This window comes from Protopterus annectens, chromosome 6.part0, assembly GCF_019279795.1.
Source record: "Protopterus annectens isolate FY-2018-M chromosome 6.part0, PAN1.0, whole genome shotgun sequence".
Classification (NCBI taxonomy): domain Eukaryota; kingdom Metazoa; phylum Chordata; order Ceratodontiformes; family Protopteridae; genus Protopterus; species Protopterus annectens.
In genome coordinates this window covers 1,830,087,030-1,830,107,622 of record NC_056737.1, presented here as the reverse complement: position 1 = coordinate 1,830,107,622, position 20,593 = coordinate 1,830,087,030, and the positions used below count along the sequence as shown (strand labels likewise).

General features: G+C 42.2%; 1 protein-coding gene across 1 annotated transcript in view; it reads left to right on the top strand.

The window, feature by feature from the left end:
• The window catches only part of VPS45 (vacuolar protein sorting 45 homolog), a 1,242,679-nt gene that overhangs the window by 443,325 nt on the left and 778,761 nt on the right, over positions 1-20,593 (top strand). Inside the window, exons 10-11 of the mRNA XM_044075179.1 lie at positions 1,758-1,770; positions 7,919-8,032. Of these exons, the coding sequence (XP_043931114.1) occupies positions 1,758-1,770; positions 7,919-8,032 (127 nt within the window). The remainder of the gene's footprint in view (positions 1-1,757; positions 1,771-7,918; positions 8,033-20,593) is intronic.

The window sequence follows — 20,593 nt, the reverse complement described above, 5'->3', positions numbered from 1 at the left end:
GCCGCTGCAGCTGATATAAAGTTTTTATCTTGGAAAACAGCTCTGCTCCTAGCAATAACTTCTGCAAGATGAGTCTCAGAGCTACAGGCACTCATGGCTGTGGAACCTTTTATCATTTTTTTATCTAGACAGGGTTTCTCTGAGGACAAACCCGACATTTATGCCAAAGGTAGTGTCCAGTGTGGCCCTTAACCAAACTATTCATCTGCCTACCTTTTATCCAAACCCACAGAATAAGGGGGAGAGAATTCTGCATTCTTTGGGCATACACAGACAGCTACACTTCTATTTGAACAGAACCAAAGCTTTCAGAAAGACAGAGCAATTACTAGTGGCATATGCTGCAGGATCACAAGGAAAGGCTATCTCAAAGCAGACTATTTCAAAGTGGATAGGCCACTGCATTCATTTCTGCTATTCACAACATGGCAAGCCAGTTCCTAAGGGCATTAGGCCACATTCAACCAGAGCTGCAGCCATTTCAGCAGCCTTCCTCAGGGGAGTACCAACCAAGGACATTTTAGAGGCTGCTACCGGAGTTCAGTGCACACCTTCACAAAGCACCATCACTTATCACTCTACTCTAAATCCAGGGCAGGCTTTGCCACTGCAGTTCTGCAGGGCCTAATAGCCACCCCTAATGCTATTTAGCTCCAGCCTCCCAACCTTAGCTTTGGGATTCAACCTAATTGTAATGACTGCAACAGTGAAACACGAAGAACATAGTACAGTTGTGTACACTTACCATAAATGTAGATGTTCGAGTGTATTCACTGTTGCAGTCCTGGTTACCCACCCGACAACCCCCATTTCTTTGCTGGAACTTATCTGTACTTCTCTATTCTATACAACCTATGTGGTGTATTTTCTTGTAGATGAAGGCAAAATATATACTTTGGTGCATGCATGTTTTATTGACATATTTTTAGCCTACCCTTTTGGGGGCACCTGACATCTGGGGCAAGAAAAACTGAAGAAAATGGCGTCAGCTGTATCTTTTATACTGACGTCAGGGAAGGGGCAAAAGCAACCGACGCCAGACCTAGACTTTGGAATTCAGGCCGACTGAGGGTAGCCTGCCAGCAGGATAACCCAATTGTAATGACTGCAACAGTGAATACACTTGAACATCTACATTTATGGTAAGTGTACACAACTGTACTTTCTTCAGTTGGAGTCCCTTCAAAACCAAGAAGAGAAATCTGTCTATGTAGGCCAAGAGACATCCTCTTTTGCCTTAGTCTTTAAATCTCCAACATCTAACTTTGGGACCCGCCATGAAGGGTTTTAATGGTTTGATTTGACTGTGCTTACTGACTCAGTTTTCCTTGGACCAATATGTCCTTTGACCATCGTTTCAACTCGGCATAATGTACTCTCCTAAAAGCTTGATTTGGCATATTTGTTTCTTACTATTCTCCCAACTCCAAGTCATGTAATGGCATATTTGCTGTTGGCTGAAAGTACTCTCAGTTTTGATATCCCTGACTTTTTTCATTTTGTTTAGGACTACACCCAGAATTCTTTCTTTTCTGGTACATTCCTGCAGCAGTCGACTGAATAAGTCATGGGCCAAGACATCATTCTTCATATGTCCCCTATTTGCCCAGGAAGTCAGAATCTTCCAGTCTACTCCATACTGTTCCAGATTCCACATGAGTATGACACCGATGTTCTTCATGTTTCACTGTTGCAGTCATCATGTGTGGGTTATCCCTGCTGTGGTAGCCCTCGGCCGGCCCGAATACCAGAGTCAGTTTTTTTGCATCAGCTGCTGTCGCTTGTTGACTGATGTCAAGTCGTCAGTGCTATAAAGCAAGGCAGCTGACGCCATTACATCAGTCTTTCTTGCCGTGGAGCCCATAGCAGAAGCAGTTTGTAAGTGTGCTGGTCGGTCGCTACCAGAGTTTGGATCACAGCTGAAAACATCTAAAGCTAAGTACCCCATTGGAGAGCTCTCTTTCTTGCACTAACCGATGTCTGAAAAAGTTAACTGTCTCGCCTGTGGAAAGCAAATCCATCACAGAGACTTCCATTCTTACTGTGTCACTTGTTTAGGCCCAGACCACGATGTAGCTCGCTGTCGGTTCTTTGCCCTCTTTAATGCGAGAGCTATTTGTCGGAGAGCTCTTTTGGAAGATATCTATTTTCATCCTCTGCCTTCTCATATGGCGTCAGTTAGCCAACCTTCAGCAGAACCTCTGAAAAAATGTAAGGATAAGGATAGAGACAGACCTCACAAGGCCAAGCCTTCCAATGACTCCTCCGCTAAACAGGTAGTCAGTACTCTGGAATTCAGTGAGGTGCTTTTGCAGCCCCTGATGCCCAATGCGATTGCCATGCAAGCCTCTACCGAGACCCTTTCAGAGTCTGGTATGCTGCAGAAATCTTCTTAGTCTTCAGAGCCTTTGGCTGTCTCTGCCTCAGTTAGGTCTGGAGCCGCTAAGTGGATACTGGCTTCCGAGGATGTCTTTAGCATTACCAATTCCAGTCAGAAACAGACATCTTCTCACCCGACTGCCACTAATCTCAGACTGATGATGTCTCTTAGGCCTAGAAGAAATCTTCTTCTAGCCACCATCTTCCTCCTGCCCCTCCACCCAAGGCCCAGATGCTTAAGATGGTGGAAGATCTTATTTCCCTCATCAGGGGCAGTCGGGCCTCATCTTCTAAAAGAAAAAGACTCCCTTCTCCAGAATTATTGACAGAGCAAGATTCTGAGGAATCAGATTATTCAGACTTGGAAAAGGATCAACAACCTCTTACTGCTTATGAGGATTCAGATGCAGAAGAATCCATCCCTTCTGCCTCACCACCAGAAGACTTTTCCTTTGGGGAACCCTCCATATCCTCGGGGAGCATTTCCAATGGGAGTCTCAGGACTTCCCTCAGTCCAAGAAAAGGCTAAGAGAATTTCTTGACCTTCCTCAGCACAGACCCCTTGCCACCCCCCCCCCTGTTTTGGATGTGGTAGATGATTTTCCTTGAATCCAGTTTAGCCCCGGATGCCCTTCCTCTTACTCCCAGTAAGTCTGACAGGTATTACAGAGTACCAGACACTCACAGATACCTGTACAGAAATCCTGCTGCAGATCCGGAGGGCATTACACAGGGCCCCAAAGGAGCCAGGGCTAGTTCTGCAAAGAACCCTACTCCTTCTGATAAAGAGGCCAGAGGTCTGGACACATAGGGTAAAAAAAGTATACACCTCTGCAACCTTAGCCATCAGAGCTCTCAGCTGTCAGTTCCATATGTTAAAATATCAGCAGCACACTTTGGAACTATTAAAGCAAAAGATTTCTACTTTTTCTGATTGTGCCAGTGCTAAGGAGTTGGCAAATTTATTGCACTCCACTTGTCATGTGGCTAGGCATTATTTACACTGCATATATGATGCACTAGAAGCCTCTAGCAGGGCAGCAGTGTCTGGAATTGTCATTCAGGGACATGCATGGTTAAAGGAACATCCTCTACCTGATTATGTCAAGTCTAAGTTAATTGCTGCACCTTCAGACAGACTGCTTGTTTGGGGAAAATGCAGAAGAGGTGCTTAAAAAAATGGAAGACAAAGCAAAATCTTTGCAAACAGTAAAAGGTTTCTTTCAAGTTCAACCTTCTAGATTCAACAGGAACTTTCCCTCTAAGCACTGTTCCTTTCCTGCCCCTAGCAGACAGGGGCAAGCCAAGCCCCGCAGGGACGGACACCCAGGTCTCTACATCAGGGACCACAGAGAACCAAGCAGTGGACCACATCCGCCTCTAAGGCAGGGAGTTCTAAGCCATCCCTCTGTAGCAAAACCTCTCAATGACTCCCCCCCACCACCATCCCTTCACCAAAAAGCTCGGAGGAAGGCTGTCCCTCTACAAAGAAAATTAGCTGTCTGTAACCAAGGACCAATTTGTCTTAAAGATCAGTTTTCAGGGATACAGATTCACTTTCAACAAGCTCCCAATTCTCAGAGGGTACCCAGACTTACCTCCAAATCAGTGGGCAGAGGCATTAAAACAAGTCCAAACTCTCATATCCCTGGAGGCAGTAGAACCTGTTCCTGCAGATCAAGCAGGCAAAGGCTTTTATTCCAGGCTATTCCATGTTCCCAGAAAGGAGGGCATTTGGTGCCCCATCCTGGATCTATCCATTCTGAACACCTCCCTGGTGGTCCCCAAATTCAAAATGCTAACTTTGCAGCAACTGCTGCCTATGCTGACAAAAACGCCTGGTTAGTGACCCTGGACCTAAAAGATGCATACCTCCATATCCCCATAAGGGAGTCCTGCAGAAAATTCCTGCATTTCAAAGCAGGCTCACAGCACATCCAGTTCTCTGCTTTTCCCTTTGGCTTATCTACTGCTCCCAGGGTTTTCACCAAATGTCTGGCCCCAGCCATGGCACTCTGCAGACAGAAAAACATTAAAATTTATCCCTATCTGAATGACTGCCTCATTCAGGCAGAGAGTAAAGAAAAGCTCCTGCAGGACTTACTCTTCATTAAAACTCTTCTCACTTCCTTGGGATTCGCCATCAGTGAGAGGAAATCAAAGCAGACTCCCTCCAGGAGTATCATCTTCCTGGGAGCTCTGCTGGACACAGCATCCCAAATGGCCTTCCTACCCCCAGAGAAGCTGAGCTTCCTGCCTGTCTACTCTATTCAGCTGGCGTCCCAAAGTCACCTCACAGCAAGGATGTTCTTGCAAACCTTGGGATACATGGCTTCTTGCATCCTTCTGACTCCTCTGGCCAGACTGCACATGAGGAAACTTCAGTGGTACTGAAGGAACCTTTGGTGCCAACATTCTCAACCTCTGGTGACCTCTCTCCCTCTGATCCCTGTATAAGGGCAGAGTTGCTCTGGTGGGCAGAGGCATGTGCCATGAACCAGGGTCTCCCCTTCACCCACTGCCTCACAGGCCAGGCCCTCAACACCAATGCTTCAGATGTCACTTGTGGAGCCCACCTAGGGGGCAAGTGCACATAGGGTCTTTGGGATGCCCAACACCTTCCCTTGCACATCAACCAGAAGGAAATGATTGCAGTACAGAAGGCTCTGACATCCTTCTAGCCTCATCTCAGGCCAGGGATTCTCCTTGTCAAAACAGATAACACCACAGTAATGTGGTACATCAACAAACAGGGAGGGACACAAACTTACCCCCTGTGCAGGCTAGCCATGAACCTCTGTCTGACTGCCTCATCCATGGGTTTACACCTTATAGCCCAATACCTCCCAGGAATCAACAACACCCTGGCAGACTACTTAAGCAGACACATTGTGGATCCCCCATGGGTGGCAGCTCCACAGAAAAATCTTTCACAAAGTCACTCAAGTGTGGGGAAACTCAGAGATGGATCTCTTTGCTTCGCACCTCAACCATCAGCTAAATAAATTTTACACCAGAGAATATCACCACCTAGCATGGAAGGTGGATGCCTTAACCTTCCCTTGGAACTCCCTCTTTGTGTACGCCTCCCCCCTCTTCCTCTTGTTCCCAAGGTACTCATCAAGATCAGGGAGGAGGGGCCCAAGGCCATCCTCATTGCTTCAGATTGGCCCAGACAACATTGGTACCCCCTGCTGTGCAGCCTCACATCTCATCCTCCCTGGCAGCTGCACCCAGACTTGCAGACTCTCAGGCTGTCAGCATGGCTGATACTCCCAAGGTGTAAGGGAAGGGCCCCTACTAAGCAAGCAGGTGCTGAACATTCTCACATAGGCCAGAAGACCAAGCACCAGAAGATCTTGCGCAGGAAAATGGAAAATATTCTGCTCCTGGTGCCAGGCCAGAGGGGCCAGTTCCTCCCTACCTCTGCTGTCCCTCCCATCCTGGAATATCTGGCGGAATCACTAAATAGTGGCCTCTCCTCTTCGGTTAAGATTCACGCTTCAGCCATTTCTGTTCAGTTTAACACAGACCAGCCCTTGTCCTCTCTCCCTTTGACTAAGCAATCCCTAAGAGGGTCTTGTAACATTAGGCCTCCTAGAAGGCCTCTCACGTCAGCCTGGGATCTTAACTGTGTTCTGGAAAAACTGACCCTTCCCCCCCTTTGAACCTGCTCCCTCAGCAGAACTGAAATTCCTCTCTTGGAAGACATCACTTCAGCCAGAAGGGTTTCTGAGCTGCAGGCACTGATGGCCATTGAGCCCTTCATCATTTTCCATGCAGACAAGGTGTCCCTTAGGACTAACCCCTCCTTTATGCCCAAGGTGATATCTAATGTGACCATCAACCAAGCTATTCTTCCCCCAACCCTCAAAACAAGGGGGAAAGAAGTCTGCATCCCTGGACGTGCACAGGCAACTCAGATGTTACCTGGACCGTACTAAACCCTTCAGAAAAACAGACTTAACTTCTTGTCAGTTTTGCCTTAGGGGCAGAGGGGAAGCCCATCTCCAAGCAGACTATCTCTAAATGGATATCACACGTATCCATTTCTGCTACAGACATCATGGGAAACCTCCCTCTAAGACTGTTCACACTCATTCCACTAGGGCAGACTCCACTTCCACAGCATTCCTCAGTGGAGTACCCATGAGGGACATCTTGAAAGCTGCCACCTGGACCTCTGTCCATACCTTTATAAAGCATGATCACCTTTCTATTTTCTCCAAGGCTAGGGCAGGATTTGCATCTGCAGTTCTGCAGGCCCTCCTTACCACTGCCTAGGTCTCTACACTGTCCTGTCACTCCTCTCTTCAACTTTGGGAATCTTCTCACAGGTGATGGCTGCAACAGTGAAACACGAAGAACATAATACAGTTCTGTACACTTACCATAAATGTAGATGTTAGAGTGTATTCACTGTTGCAGTCCTGGTTTCCGTCCCTCCTTCCCCCTTACATCTTCTTTTAGGAGACATAAGCTTCTTGGGGTGGTTGTACACCACCATGTCTTCTGTGTCTTATCTCCTGGGGCTTCTGTTTGGTTAGGGCAAGAAAAATTGATATAATGACGTCAACTGCCTTGCTTTATAGCACTGACGACCTGACATCAGTCTCCAGGAGACAGCAGCTGATGCAGAAAAACATTGACTCTGGTGTTCGGGCCGGCCGAAGGCTGCCACAGCAGGGATAACCCACAGGTGATGACTGCAACAGTGAATTCACTCGAACATCTACATTTATGGTAAGTGTACGCAACTATACTTTCCTCCTGCCCATTCCGTTTTTTTTGGGGGGTGCCCATCTTCCTTGTAATCATTGACACAACACCCCCTTATTTTGTTCCTTCCAGTTTCTGGCATCCAAGCATACTAGGCAAGGAAGGTAATAACCTCGCATTGTTACTATAATACAGGGGGAGTTAGGAGATTTTTGTTTTTTGATAACCCCCTCCCTTTTTTCGCTGCCAAAGTCAGTACATTGCCTGCTGCACTAAACTAGGTGTGGATGCGAATATCTACAGATTGCTGTGCCTAACTAAAGTGCATTGCATGTATGCCCATTTGTTCCACTTACTGTGCACAGAGAACACATTTACATTCTAACCCACAAGTGTCAGTCTTGTAGCAGGACCATGGCATTAATCACTTACTTCTGTTCCTCTCCAGTAAATTACTGAGACACGAGTCACCAGTCATTGCAGGGTCATTGGAGGCTTCATCCCCATTATGCCATAGAACCAGCATTCTTGTCCAGTCTTTTTCTCTCTTTCTCTGTCCAGTCTGTCATCTTCGTCCCTTAACACATCCTAGGATGATGTCACAATGTTGATTTTCTAGTACAACCTTTGCTTACTCCTTAATTATCTAGATTCTGACCCTGCCCACTACCTCACTTGCTTTATGGGATGGCTGTCCTTTGTTTTCATATTTGATGCCCTTTGTATAGATCAGTACGTCAACTCCATGGTAAATTAGTTTTAGATATGACGTTTGTTGCTTTACACATCATTTTCTAATATAACGTGCTTTATTTTGCAGAATATGTATATGAATTTTGGAGAAATCGGCACCAACATTAAGAACTTGATGGAAGATTTCCAGAAGAAAAAACCTAAAGGGCAGCAGAAGCTAGAGTCAATAGCTGATATGAAGGTAATTTCTAATTGTTGCACCTATTCTCTTTATTTTATGCGTCTCAGGTAGAACTAAGGTTTTGTACATATTTAGGATGCCATATTAAAATTCACCACTTGGAGGTACGTCAATGTACTACCAGTTCTAAATTTTAGCATTTTAGTGTACATAAAATATAATTCTCATTGAAATGTCACAGTACCTTTAATATATGTTTAATTTAGCACATAACTTGAGCAGAAGGGATTTTATAAAAATGTTTTTTCCTTGTGATTTGCTCCTAAACAATATACCACCTGGCCAGTGTTGCTTTACATGCCTTTTGGATGTTAACTGTGTCTAGTGTAGAGGGTTAAAACCCACAGCCTTTGGATATTGCAGTCCTTTTACATGAATAATTTAAAGTTACTACTGTAAAGCATTTTAAGATGTTGGAAACGGTGTTTGCTTTGGATTCTTTGCTGTCACTTTTTGTTTAGTATTCATTTTTGATATTTTTGTTTTCAGTACATTTTTCATGACCCCTTTTGTTTGCTTTATCACTTATACTGTGAGAAATGTGTGCAATTAAAGGGAAGCATAAGAGGAAGGGACTATTTTTTTTCATCTATCATTCATTCTACATATCTTTAAATAAGTCCTGTGACTCTTGATATTTTATTAACTCTGGAAAGATCATGAACAGTGTTTGCACTTTGTTGCATCATCAGCATTTACTCTCCATTAGCATATAATATTTAGTTAGACCAGTGAAAAGCACAGCTGAGAAAATTACCTTAAAATGTATACTTTTCTACTGTAAAAGAAGACAGTGCATTAGAAGGAAGGGTAACTGGGTTCATACCTCCCAACTGTACATATTTTTGCAGAATGTCCAGATTTTTGCCTCATATTTTTTGTCTGTTTCTCATAAAATTGTGTTTTTCTGGCAAATCAATAGCAAATCATTGAGAATTGGAGTCAGAAAATAATGACAGACATTTGGGTTTTAGACTTTATAACCTTCAGAAAATTCATGCCAATGGAAAACCTGTTATTCTATCAACTTTCTAAGTTTGCAAGAGCACTATTTAAAAATTGTCCTTATTTTTAGGCCTTTGGTCCCCCTATTATGTGTAGCTTTGTCCAGATTTCTTGCTCTAAGAGGTTGAGAGAAATGTTTGGGTTATGCTGCTACCATGTATATTGTAATAATAGGAAATTGACAATGCATTTAAAAAGGATGGGAGCAGTGTGATGAAATCTGAGGAAAAGGTTTATAATTTGTTTGGTTTGTTTTGTAGTGCATTTTCAAATCAAATCTTCTTTGTTTCTTACTCTTCTAAGTACTCAAACCAGACACCCCTTCCCCTCCCTCTTCCAAACTTTTTACTGCCAATCAAATATATCACATAAGAAGCCAAGAAAGATCTAGCCCTTTCCTACAATCTCTTACCCTTAAAGTGCACTGTACTAGCCATTGTGTCTGTCTATACTGGCCCCAAAATTATAGCAGTCACTTCCCCCTGATTTAACTGATCACACAAAGTGCTCCCTGTTCAAGCCACAGATGAAATAATACTTAATAAAACAGTTTGAATGCAAGCGTCCTTATAAAGGGCATCATATAAACCTATATCTCCAACTAATAATACCTTTACCATACATCTGATCCACCTGATTGTCATTCATCATACATCTGATCCATCTGATTAAGTTATTCATCCTAAACTGTGATTCAGTTTACCACATTATTACTGCTGTAAACCTACTACACATATTATCTAATCACCTCTTTCGTCTTAGTGGTCTCTATTAGCTTTACTAACCTACAATCTACTACTTCTATCTCCACCTCTTGTAATCTCTTAGTTTAACTGTAGTCTACCTTTTGAATTTCCAGTTATGAAATAATAAATATATTTGGTTTGTTAGATCTTCTCTGTGTGTATTGTTTGTTAGATTGTCTATGCTTACTCATAAATGCAAACCATTGTTGTTTATATACTGCATGTTGTTTAGTGACATTATGATGCAACCTGGGCTGGACCTGTATCTGGTCATTGTTTGATCAGTGTTCTGCTTGGGTAAATAATGTTTAAATAAATAAAACAGGATAGTAATTAAATAAAAGAGACTAAAGCTGACTAATTAAGGAGGCACATAAATGTGTGTGTGTGTGTGTGTGTGTGTGTGTGTGTGTGTGTGTGTGTGTGTGTGTGTGTGTTATTGAACCATCTTGGCATCACATGATATGGCTAAAAAACACTGGGTGGTGAGATTACTCCATTTCCTTTGTTTTCATTTATATTTTAAAATAGAAAATGATTTAATGTTAAGTTAAGCCATAATGTGTCAGTAGGTGGTGCAGCTGTGAAATTGTTGCCATTAGAGTCTTCACATGGTTTAATAGGTCTTTGAAATGGCTTGACCAAGTCTTTTAAGGTTACTTCAACTCTCTGATTTGAATCCCAAGCTGTGTTAAGCAGTTCAGTGGCACAAATAAAATTCCTCATTTTACTCCTGAACAGATCAGGGCATGGATGAATTGACAGTTGAGAAGGTAGCAGGAGAAGGTGGTTTGGCTTCAGGTTCTGTAGAAGAGAAACAACAAGTAAAATAACCAAAGCCAAAGAAAAAAATCCTTACTCATCCAGAAATGTGAGAGGCACTTGAAAATTAAAGCAAAAACACATTTGTGACTCTGAAAGTATACCATACAACAAAAGTTATTGAATATTTTTGAGTTCAGTGCATACTTTGTTAAAGAGCAGTTTGAATTCATAGCAAATGTTACTTTGATCCTTATTGGAAGTTTGATGAATAGTAAATGTATAGCTTCTTTGGGTGCAAGTTATTTTAAGAGACTCTAACAGACAGGAGAAATAAGTTAATTCTTAAAGGTCTGCTGCCTAATGAGGATGACCAGGAGCCTTCCTCTCTAGGAGGTCCAGAAGAATTAAAAGGTAAAGAAAAATCTGGCAAAAGGAAGGGACTGCCTATTCCTAGTGATTTGTCTTCTTTTCCCATCCCCAAAGATGCATAGAAGGGTAGAACAAGAACCTTCTTCTGAGACAGTGATCCCAAAACTTTCTATGCAAGAAATGGCAGCTGGGCTTTGTATAGCTCCCAGAATCACTTTGGGTTGAATGAGCAGTGTTTCTTACCTTTCCAAGGTTAACCTTCATATGACTTCACTCTGCAGACCATTTTCTGTCAGATACATGCATTACTTTTCATGTAATGTCTGTTTCCGTAGATATTGATGACATGAAGCTTTCCAGTGGTTTGCTCAGGCACAGATGGATTTGGGTCTAATCCTGTCCCCCTCTTTTTCTTGGAAGTGTACTGATAGCTTTACCCTCCTCTCCTCTCCTCACAGTTAACCTCCTTAAGTCCAGAACTGGCTGCCATCTTATTATGCTGACTAGCTAATTGCAATCCCTGACTCTGACAAGGCCTGTACCTTGTTACTGCTGCCATCAGAGTTGATGGATTTGGTACTGATGATTTTGGACTATCCCCCATAGACATTTGGCTGGGGGCTGGGATTAAGTGCTGAGCCAGCATGTCCTCCTTGGTGTTGGGCTCAAGCTTGAAGTTATCAGCTTTCAAGTCCTTGGTCTGGAAGCATTGGTGTCGAAGTCAGTATAAGAGAGCATGGTGCTTTGAGCTGGTGATTGCTGCATGTGGAAACTCTCAGAGCTGCTGGTATAATGTTTGCAGTTTCACATCACCCCTTCTATAGGATGCAGAACAGCTTACATCAGAAATGTTTTTGGTGCAGCAGATGGATACAAACCTCACAGTTAGGGAAAAACCAGCATGTTCACTATGTTAGTTTTCCTGACAGATAACAATCAAAAAGTAGAAATTCCTATCCTAATGAAGGTTTTCACAGTTCTTGGTTGGGAGGGGGGCAGTAGCAAAGCAGCAGTCATCCTGAGGACCTACTTAGTTGCTCCACCTAGAGGCAGTCGGGGGTCATTTATCCCTTTGCTTGCCAGCATTTGAGGTCATCACATGTGACTGGTAAATAGTGGACATAGTATCCAGTATGGGATTTCTCCTGCCCATGTGCTGCCTGTCACATTATCCAGTGTTCTACACCATCAGAAAAGTGCAACACTTTTTATTTCATTTATGTATTTTACTGTGTAAGCCCACTGCATGGAAGTGTACCTTTTCAGAGGTGACCTGGGAGTAATTTCTGGTTAATTTACTTGTCTAAAGTCACAGTCGCACAGTACATAAATGGATGCAGAGGGAAACAAACTTGAATTTCAAAAAGCAGCTGATTAACAGCTCTTAGCTATTATCACCTGTGGCAGACAGTGTTGGTGTTCATCTCCTTGAAAACATGGAAGGAAAGAAGGAACCCAGTATTGTGGCTTTTTTTTCTATGGGAATAGATAGGAATTTTCTGACTCGCCATGGACAGAATTGTTAGATCCCAGTAGTGGACTAAGATGTCACTGCAGGGTTCTAAGAGAAGGCTGCAACTACATTGCTAAAAGGTCTTCAGCCTCCTCTAGAGGTCCATTTTTCACTCCAAGTTCTTTCTAGTGCCAGAAAAGACCAAGGACCTCAGACTCCTTGTAAGCTTAAGTGGTTTAAGCACCATATACCAGGATAGAAGTTCTGGATGAACACAATATGGTCAGTTTTCCTTGGTAGTCAAGAGGTGATTGTGCAGTTTGGATCTCCAAGACTTGTACGTACATACATACATGCATACAAGTATTTCAAGCACGGACATTAATGCCCTTCTAGCTCACCATGATACCAAAACACTTTTTCCCATAATAAGTGTCCAGGCTGTTCTTAAAAATATCTGAACTAGTACTTGCATTATTGCAATCTGGTAGTCTGTTCCATGCATTAGCTATTCTGTTAGAGAACCAATTAGTACACGTCTCATTCATACAGAAACTTCTGCATAGGTTGTCTGATAATTCTCTAGTGCTTTTTGATAACCCCAAACATTCCCAGAGGTCTTTGTCTCTAAATGCCTATATACCTGAATAAAATCTCTTCTTAGATATCTGTAAGAGACACTGAACACTGTACAAGTTCAGATATTTTAGTCTTTTATAACAACTTAAATGTTCACAACCGTGGATGCTCTTGGTATATTTCCACTGTACTCTTTCCAGTTTACTCATGATGGTTTTTTTGTAGGGTTTCCATATTGTTATTCCATACTCAAGTTTGGGTCTAATGTAACTAACAGTGACTTCATTATTTTTGATTTCCTAGACTGTATAAAATCTTTTTATGCAACCTATAGTTCTTTAACTATCATTAACCAATTGGTTGATTTTATTAGAAAAACTCATAGCTGAATCTACCCAAAAACTCAGGTCCTTAAATGAGTTCACAGTTTCAATCACTGTGTGCTGTATTAAATATTCGCATTTCAGTTTATGTCTTCCAAATCTCACATGCTTAGTTTTGATGTATTTATCAGCATGTTATTCTCCTGTGCCCATATGGTCAATTTAGTCAAGTTATTTTGCAGACATGCCTTATCTGTAATGAATGTAATCAGTTTACCCAATTTCAGGTCGTCTGCATGTAGACTGTAGAATACCTCAGATGAAAAAGGTGGGACTGAATGATACAATCTAAACAAGTAAGGGCCTAGGACAGAGCCCTCTGGGACACCCTGACTGTAACCAAGGATTTCACCTGTCCAGTTGCTGTATGATACTTGCCATGTGCTATTTGTAAGCCGTACAGCTATCCATCTTATCAAGAGTACGTCAATACCTAGTTTCACTAATTTATTGATCAGTATTTTGTGTAAGACCCTGTCGAATGCAGAAGTTAAATCTATATAAATTACATCACAGCACAATTTTTCATTCATAGCTATTATTATATTGTTATAGAACATCATGTTACAGATGTATTTTCAACATATGCATACTGATGTATGGTTCAAGTCCCGACCTATCCAGTTCTGACAATAACTTATCCAATCTTACCTTTTTCATTATTTTTCCACAACATGTAGAGCATTGATTCATGTTAAATTGTGCTCATCTGAATCGAGGCTGCTGTTGTGTAATTGAATCGTGCATGTCATGGTGTGGAAAATAAACTTCATGGTTTGCAGCGGACATTTGACATGAAGTTTTTGCTTTTGTGGACTGTAGACTGACTACTCAATAGAAATCACCTATCTGTTAAACTGTCCTTGGAGTACTGGACTTCAAGCGTGACCTTTCTTGATGCAAAGGGTACTATACAAAATGGTACGTTAGAGTATCTACTGGAAACCATTTGACAGACAGACGGATCTACACAGAAGCAATAATCTTCCCAACTACACAAAGAAATCAGTTTTATTTATTTATTTATTTATTGACATTTGTTATTTACAGTAAAGCACTTTCGATATGACTGCATTTATTGTAGTGAGGCAGAAAGAGACACTCAGTTGACACAGCTGAAAGATGCCATGCTTGCTCAAGATCATTCTGCCAGGGAGTTTGACAAAGCTGTAGACAGAGCAATACATGTACCACAAGAGCAGCTGCTTCAGCTCCTTTGACAAAGTTCTACTAGTGACAACATATCATCCAGAACTTAAAAAAAAACTGTACAGTATTGTAAGGACCTCCAAACAATGTTCAGTGAGGATGACAAGGTGAGATACATTTTTCAACCACTCCTACTGATGACATTTAAACAACCACCAAATCTAAAGACTGTTGTCAGAAGCACACTAGGACCAGAGCAAGAACATAGTCCAGAATGACACAAAACCCTGCAACCATCCAAAATGCAAAACACGCCACATGATATTTACAGCTTCCAACATTACAGTTTCACAGAACAAAAGTTTCAAAGTTCAGGGTTTATTTATGTGCACTTCCAAAAGTGTGGTTTATCTGATCAAATACAGGAAATGTCTAGAGACAGGTTACATAGGAGAAAGACAGTCCAGTTTACTCAGCACTAGAATGAATGCCCATAGACACACAGTTACAAATAAAATTACTGGCAAGCCAGTATCAGCACTCTTTTCCCAGTCTGATCATCATGCATTAGGCCTGACAGTTAAGGCATTTAAGTGACATTTCCACACACCTTTGGAGGAACACTAGATATTAAAGTTAATTCAGTTATTCAGTCTTACAGTCAGTGGTATGAACCTGGATACTGGTTTTGTGAGACACTGTAATAATAACTTTTCATTGCAGCAGTTGTCATAAAGTATGCTGAAGAGCAAAAATTTTAATGCATCATTATCCCCTTTGAGGAAAATGTCATCCTCACTAATTGTCACATTAATAATTACGTACTAAGCATGCAACCATTTGTGAGGGACTTGGGCATCCAGGTTGATAGCAACCTGACTTTTGACCACCATATTGCCTCCATTGTACGGAAGGCTTTCTACATAGCCCACCTTATAAATAAAGGTATTTCATCCAGGAACCAGGACATCATAACATCCCTGTAGTCCTCCCTTATCAGACCCATTATCGAGTGTAATGCCCCCTTCGACATGTACCTTGCCAAGCACATGCAGCAGTTGGAGGGACCACAGAGGTTCCTTACCAGGAAAAGCCAGAGTCTTAGACACCTATCCTATACAGATAGGCTAAAAGCCCTGTCCCTCTACTCAGTCTCATACAGACTGCTCAGAGGTGACCTGTGTCTGGCATACAAGGCCATTTCAGACCCAGCCTTGATGGAATTGCTGCATATCCCTAAGACAAACTCCACTCGCTCAAACCGCATGCAAAGCCTTAACCTGGTCTGTGACATTAATAGAACTTGTTGATGGGATAGATTTGTGTCCCAAAGACTCCCGCATCTGTGGAGTAGACTTCCTGTCCATGTCAAGCAGAGTACCTCTATAGGCCTCTTTAAGAGGAACCTGGATACCTGGATGAGAAAACGGAAATTCACCCCTGGGATCCCACCTGTGTCCCTGCTGGAGAGGGTAAACAGGTGCTGACTTTGAGGGAACATGGGTGAAATTCTTAGGTAGGCTTATAAGGGCTTCCGGGCCAATAGCCTAGTATCATTGCTATATACTTCTAATATGTTATGTTTTTGTACTTGGGCTCTGTATTTGTTAAATGACTCTGTATGTGTTTGCTTGCCTTTGTATATTTACAAACTCTGGAGTTTTTCTCCCCGGGCCTCCGCTGAAAATGAACATTTATCCAGTTGGATTCTCCTGGTCAACAAATGTAAAATAAAATAAATAAACCTATGACAAATTTAATCTGAATTCAAAATGTTGACTATTTCAGAATGTTAACAGTAGCTTTCAAATTTGCTGGGGTCTATGTTTAGCACCTGTATTTTATTCATGGTGAGAATAGTTACAGCCAGTAAAGCTTAAGGTTTGGACAGTTTTAACAGCAAAGAAAACGTTATCTGATTCTGCTGTTCAAAATCTTGGGCCCAGGTAACAACACCATTTCTTTTCTTTCTCTCTCTCTCCTTTTTTCTCACTTTCTGTTAGTTGGCTAAACCACAGCCTGTGTAGTGTATTAACTACATCCAATATGCATGCATTTTAACCCTGTATCTTATTCTCTTTGTATTCCCAGTCTTTCTTATCGTTGTGAACTGGACATTATTGCTAATTCATATTTTCTGTTAACCAAACCCTCTGTCTCGCAAAACTTGCTTGTTTAGACAGACTAACAATTTACAAACTGTAACTTCTTGTATTTCATCTGTGGATTTAACTAATCTCCATATGCAGCTTTTGTTTTGGGATTTATTGTCTCATTAAATATCAGAGCAATCTCTCTGAGTGTTATCTTCTCTGCTAAATGAACACATCTCTAACGTAACATGAAAAACTTTGATTTTTATAGCATGTCTTGACCCTGTTCTACAGTTTGTGTCTCTGTCCCTTTCTCTTTCATACACACACACACACACACACACACACACACACACACACACACACACACACACACACACACATACTCTGCATGTCTCTGAGGTGTAGTATGAGCTGGATTTTTTCCCAATAGCCATTTTCAAGATTTTTTAGCCAACTGGAAATAAGTGATGTACTTCCCTTTCTAGGGACAAGTGGATAGTTAAGCCCTGTATTTAGCATCATTAACTTAATAACTCTTTTTCATTGGTTCATTGGTTAGTACTGGGCTAACTGCCCTTGTGGGCCATTTTAAGCCTAACCAATTATCTCATGTGAGAATCAAACCCTGCACCTTGTGTCTGTAAGGTAAACACATTAACCATTGTGTCAACCTCCCCACCCCACTCTTGATGGAGGCCCCATGCTAACTCGAAAGCTTGAGTAAATGCAAAATCTGTGTTGGTCCAATACAGGACTTTTCATCACACCTGTGTTCCTGCGTCTTTTGTGGGCTCGCTCAGTAGTACAACTTTTTTGATTTTCTATTGTTCTTAATGAGTCTGCAGTATGTCCTAATGCCACAAGGTGGCAGCAAAAGTACATAACCTGTATTAACTTGCTACATAGCTGCTGCAGTAAAATTGTTGATATGGGATGGACATTGCTTCTTACTGTCTGGTTCTGTTCCTTGTAAGTAACCAAGAATTATGTCCCATCCTCTTTAATCCCTTTTGTTGCTGTCATGGTTTGTTGTGCTTTAATCTGTCTCAGGAGTACTGTTTGTGCTTTAATCTAGATCAACTGTACAAAATATTTTACTTGAGATAATGCTCTTCTTTTCCTTGTCATGTTCTTAAATATCCATCCTGCATTCATTGGTCTGATTTGTTTCTGAACTTTTAAGGTGCAGACCAAAGACCTCCCAATTGTAATTAACACCTGAGCAGCTGGCCTTGTCCTTAACCCTCCCTATTTATCCCAAACTCTTAGTAGTGTGTCTTTCTTCAAGGTAGTGATTTTTTGTGGCTTTTTTGAAATATCTGGAAAATTGCATGTTTAAAGCCAGGCTTAAATCTTCTAGCTACCACATTTGTACCAAGCTGTATATCTCATTATAGAGTGCCTTTATTTAGTTAGTTTTGTTACCTCTAGGCCATGAGCCTTTTTAACAGAGGAAAAATAAATAAGCTATACAACAGAAGGAGGAAGCTACTACATGATAGAGCAAAATCCCAAAAAGGGAAGGCATCTCTGATCAATCCTAGCAAGAAACTACGATCCCTCATAAAATCATCTAAGGCCAGCTTCGAAAGAAAAATTGCACAAGATGCTAAAGATAATCACAAGGCCTTCTTTAGTTATGTCAGGAACCTGGGTGGCAACTCATAGATATGCTCTGAGTTGGTTCAAAATGACAAAAAAATACACTGAACCCACAGATATTGCCAACATCCTGGCAGACAGGTTCAGTGCAAACTTCTCCCCCAAAAGAGCAAATGTCTATCCCAACAGAGTGTAGCCTCCCTGACATCACAGATGCACAGGTGAGGGCTGCCCTCTCCAAAGCAAAAAACACAGCATCAATGGGACCGGGCGGTGTCCCAGGCTGCGTTTTACACGAACTACAAGAAGAACTGAACCCTCACATAAAGTCACTGTTCAATCTCAGCCTTACTACAGGATATGTACCCAAGGAATGGCGTATAGCAACAGTGGTCCCACTCCACGAAGGTGGTGCCACAACGGACCCCGGAAACTATCGCCCTATAAGCTTGACTAGCCTGGTCTGCAAAGCTATGGAGCGTATCATCATGAAACTCCTAAACAAAGACATTGGGAACCTCCAAACACTGGATCCTACCCAATTCGGCTTTGTTAAGGGCAGATCTTGCCTCTTGAACCTGGTCAACTTCTTTGAAACAGTCACCAAGGTCGTAGATGAAGGGAAGGTAGTCCACACAGCCTACCTCAATTTCGCAAAAGCCTTCGACACAATACCCCACTCGGGCATCATAAATAAGCTCACCAGCTTAAATATCAACCCCTATGTCACAAGATGGGTTGCAAACTGGCTCAGGGACAGAATCCACATGGTCAGAATTGCAGGTGCCATGTCAGACTCTAAACCAGTTACAAGTGGCGTCCCACAAGGCTCAGTCCTGGGACCTCTCTTGTTCGGTATATATTTCTCTGAGGTACAGGCTAACATGGGAGGACTATGGCTGACCAAGTTCGCAGATGACTGCAAACTGGGTTCCATAATCAACTCGCCGACTGTCACAAGCATCCTCCAAAAGGGTCTCACAGAGACGGATAACTGGTGCCAGAGCCATGGCCTAAAGCTAAATGCCAAAAAGTGCATAGTCATCCCCTTTGGGAAAAACAAAGTGCCCACAAATTACCACATAGGTGGCAATCCATTACGTACTGAAGAAGTAATTAAGGATTTGGGGACCCAAGTAGATAGCAATCTCTCCTTTGACAATCATGTTGCCAAAGTGGTTAGAAAGACCTTCTATATAGCCCACCTTATCAAGAAAGGGTTCACATCTAGATCAAGAGAGGTCATTGTGCCCCTCTACTCATCACTCATCAGGCCCATAATTGAATACAATGCCCTATTTGGGATGTACCTTACCCGACACCTGCAGCAACTGGAAAGGCCTCAAAATACCTCACCAAGAGGATCAAGGGACTCAAACAGATGCCCTACGCAGTTAGGCTAAAGAAACTCCAGCTCTACTCAGTTGCTTACCGCCTACTCAGAGGCGATCTGTGCCTGACGTATAAAGCCATGTCCAACCCAGAATTAATGGACATGCTCCACCTCAGGAAATCCAAATCCCTTAGAGCTACACACTCCAGGGACTTAAACCTCAGCACAGAATTAAATAGGACATGCTGGAGGGACAGATTCATATCCCAGAGGCTCCCCTCACTCTGGAACAAAATCCCAGTCCATGTTAGGCGGAGTCCCTCAATGACCCTCTTCAAGAGAAATCTTGGTGAGTGGATGGGAGATCGTAGGTTTACCCCTGGGATCTCTTCTGTGTCCCTACTAGACAGAGGCACTGTAAACTAACCCCAAAAGGGCTATCTTCTGTGACCTACTATACAGAGGCACAGTCAACTAATCTAAAAGGGTGGCGAAAGCCAAACACACTCTGGCTAGGCTTATAAATGCCCTAGGGCAGATAGCCTAGTATCAACCTATGAAACTCAGGGGGGATATTGCACCGAAGAGGTATGTGAAGACATGCAACAAAATATGATGCCATGCAGATTATTCATACACTTGTTACATGGATGCTTAGTGACAAAATATTAAAGTTACCTGCGTATTACTCTGGGATGCATAGCCTCAGCAGTTTCTGAGAGGGATTTACCCCCAAGAACAGGGTGTATTGTGGTACATTGTACATATCTGTAGGCTTGGTAAGGTAATTTATTAGTCTTACAACTAGTAAGATTCTCCAGGTTTTAGGGATTTATGGTTACTTAAAGGCTTTTTTGTATGCCCATGTTGTTTTGGAGGGAAAATTATGCAGTAGTCATTATGGGAATATAAGGCAATCAGGAGGTTGTATTTTTGGCATCTTTACATGTGTACATGAAAAGCCAAATGATACAGTGGTTAAGGTGTATGCCTTTCAGCCAAAAGGTGCATGGTTTGATTCTCACCACTGGAAAGAGTTTTGATAGCCTAGTACTATACTATGAAACTATATCCCATTTCG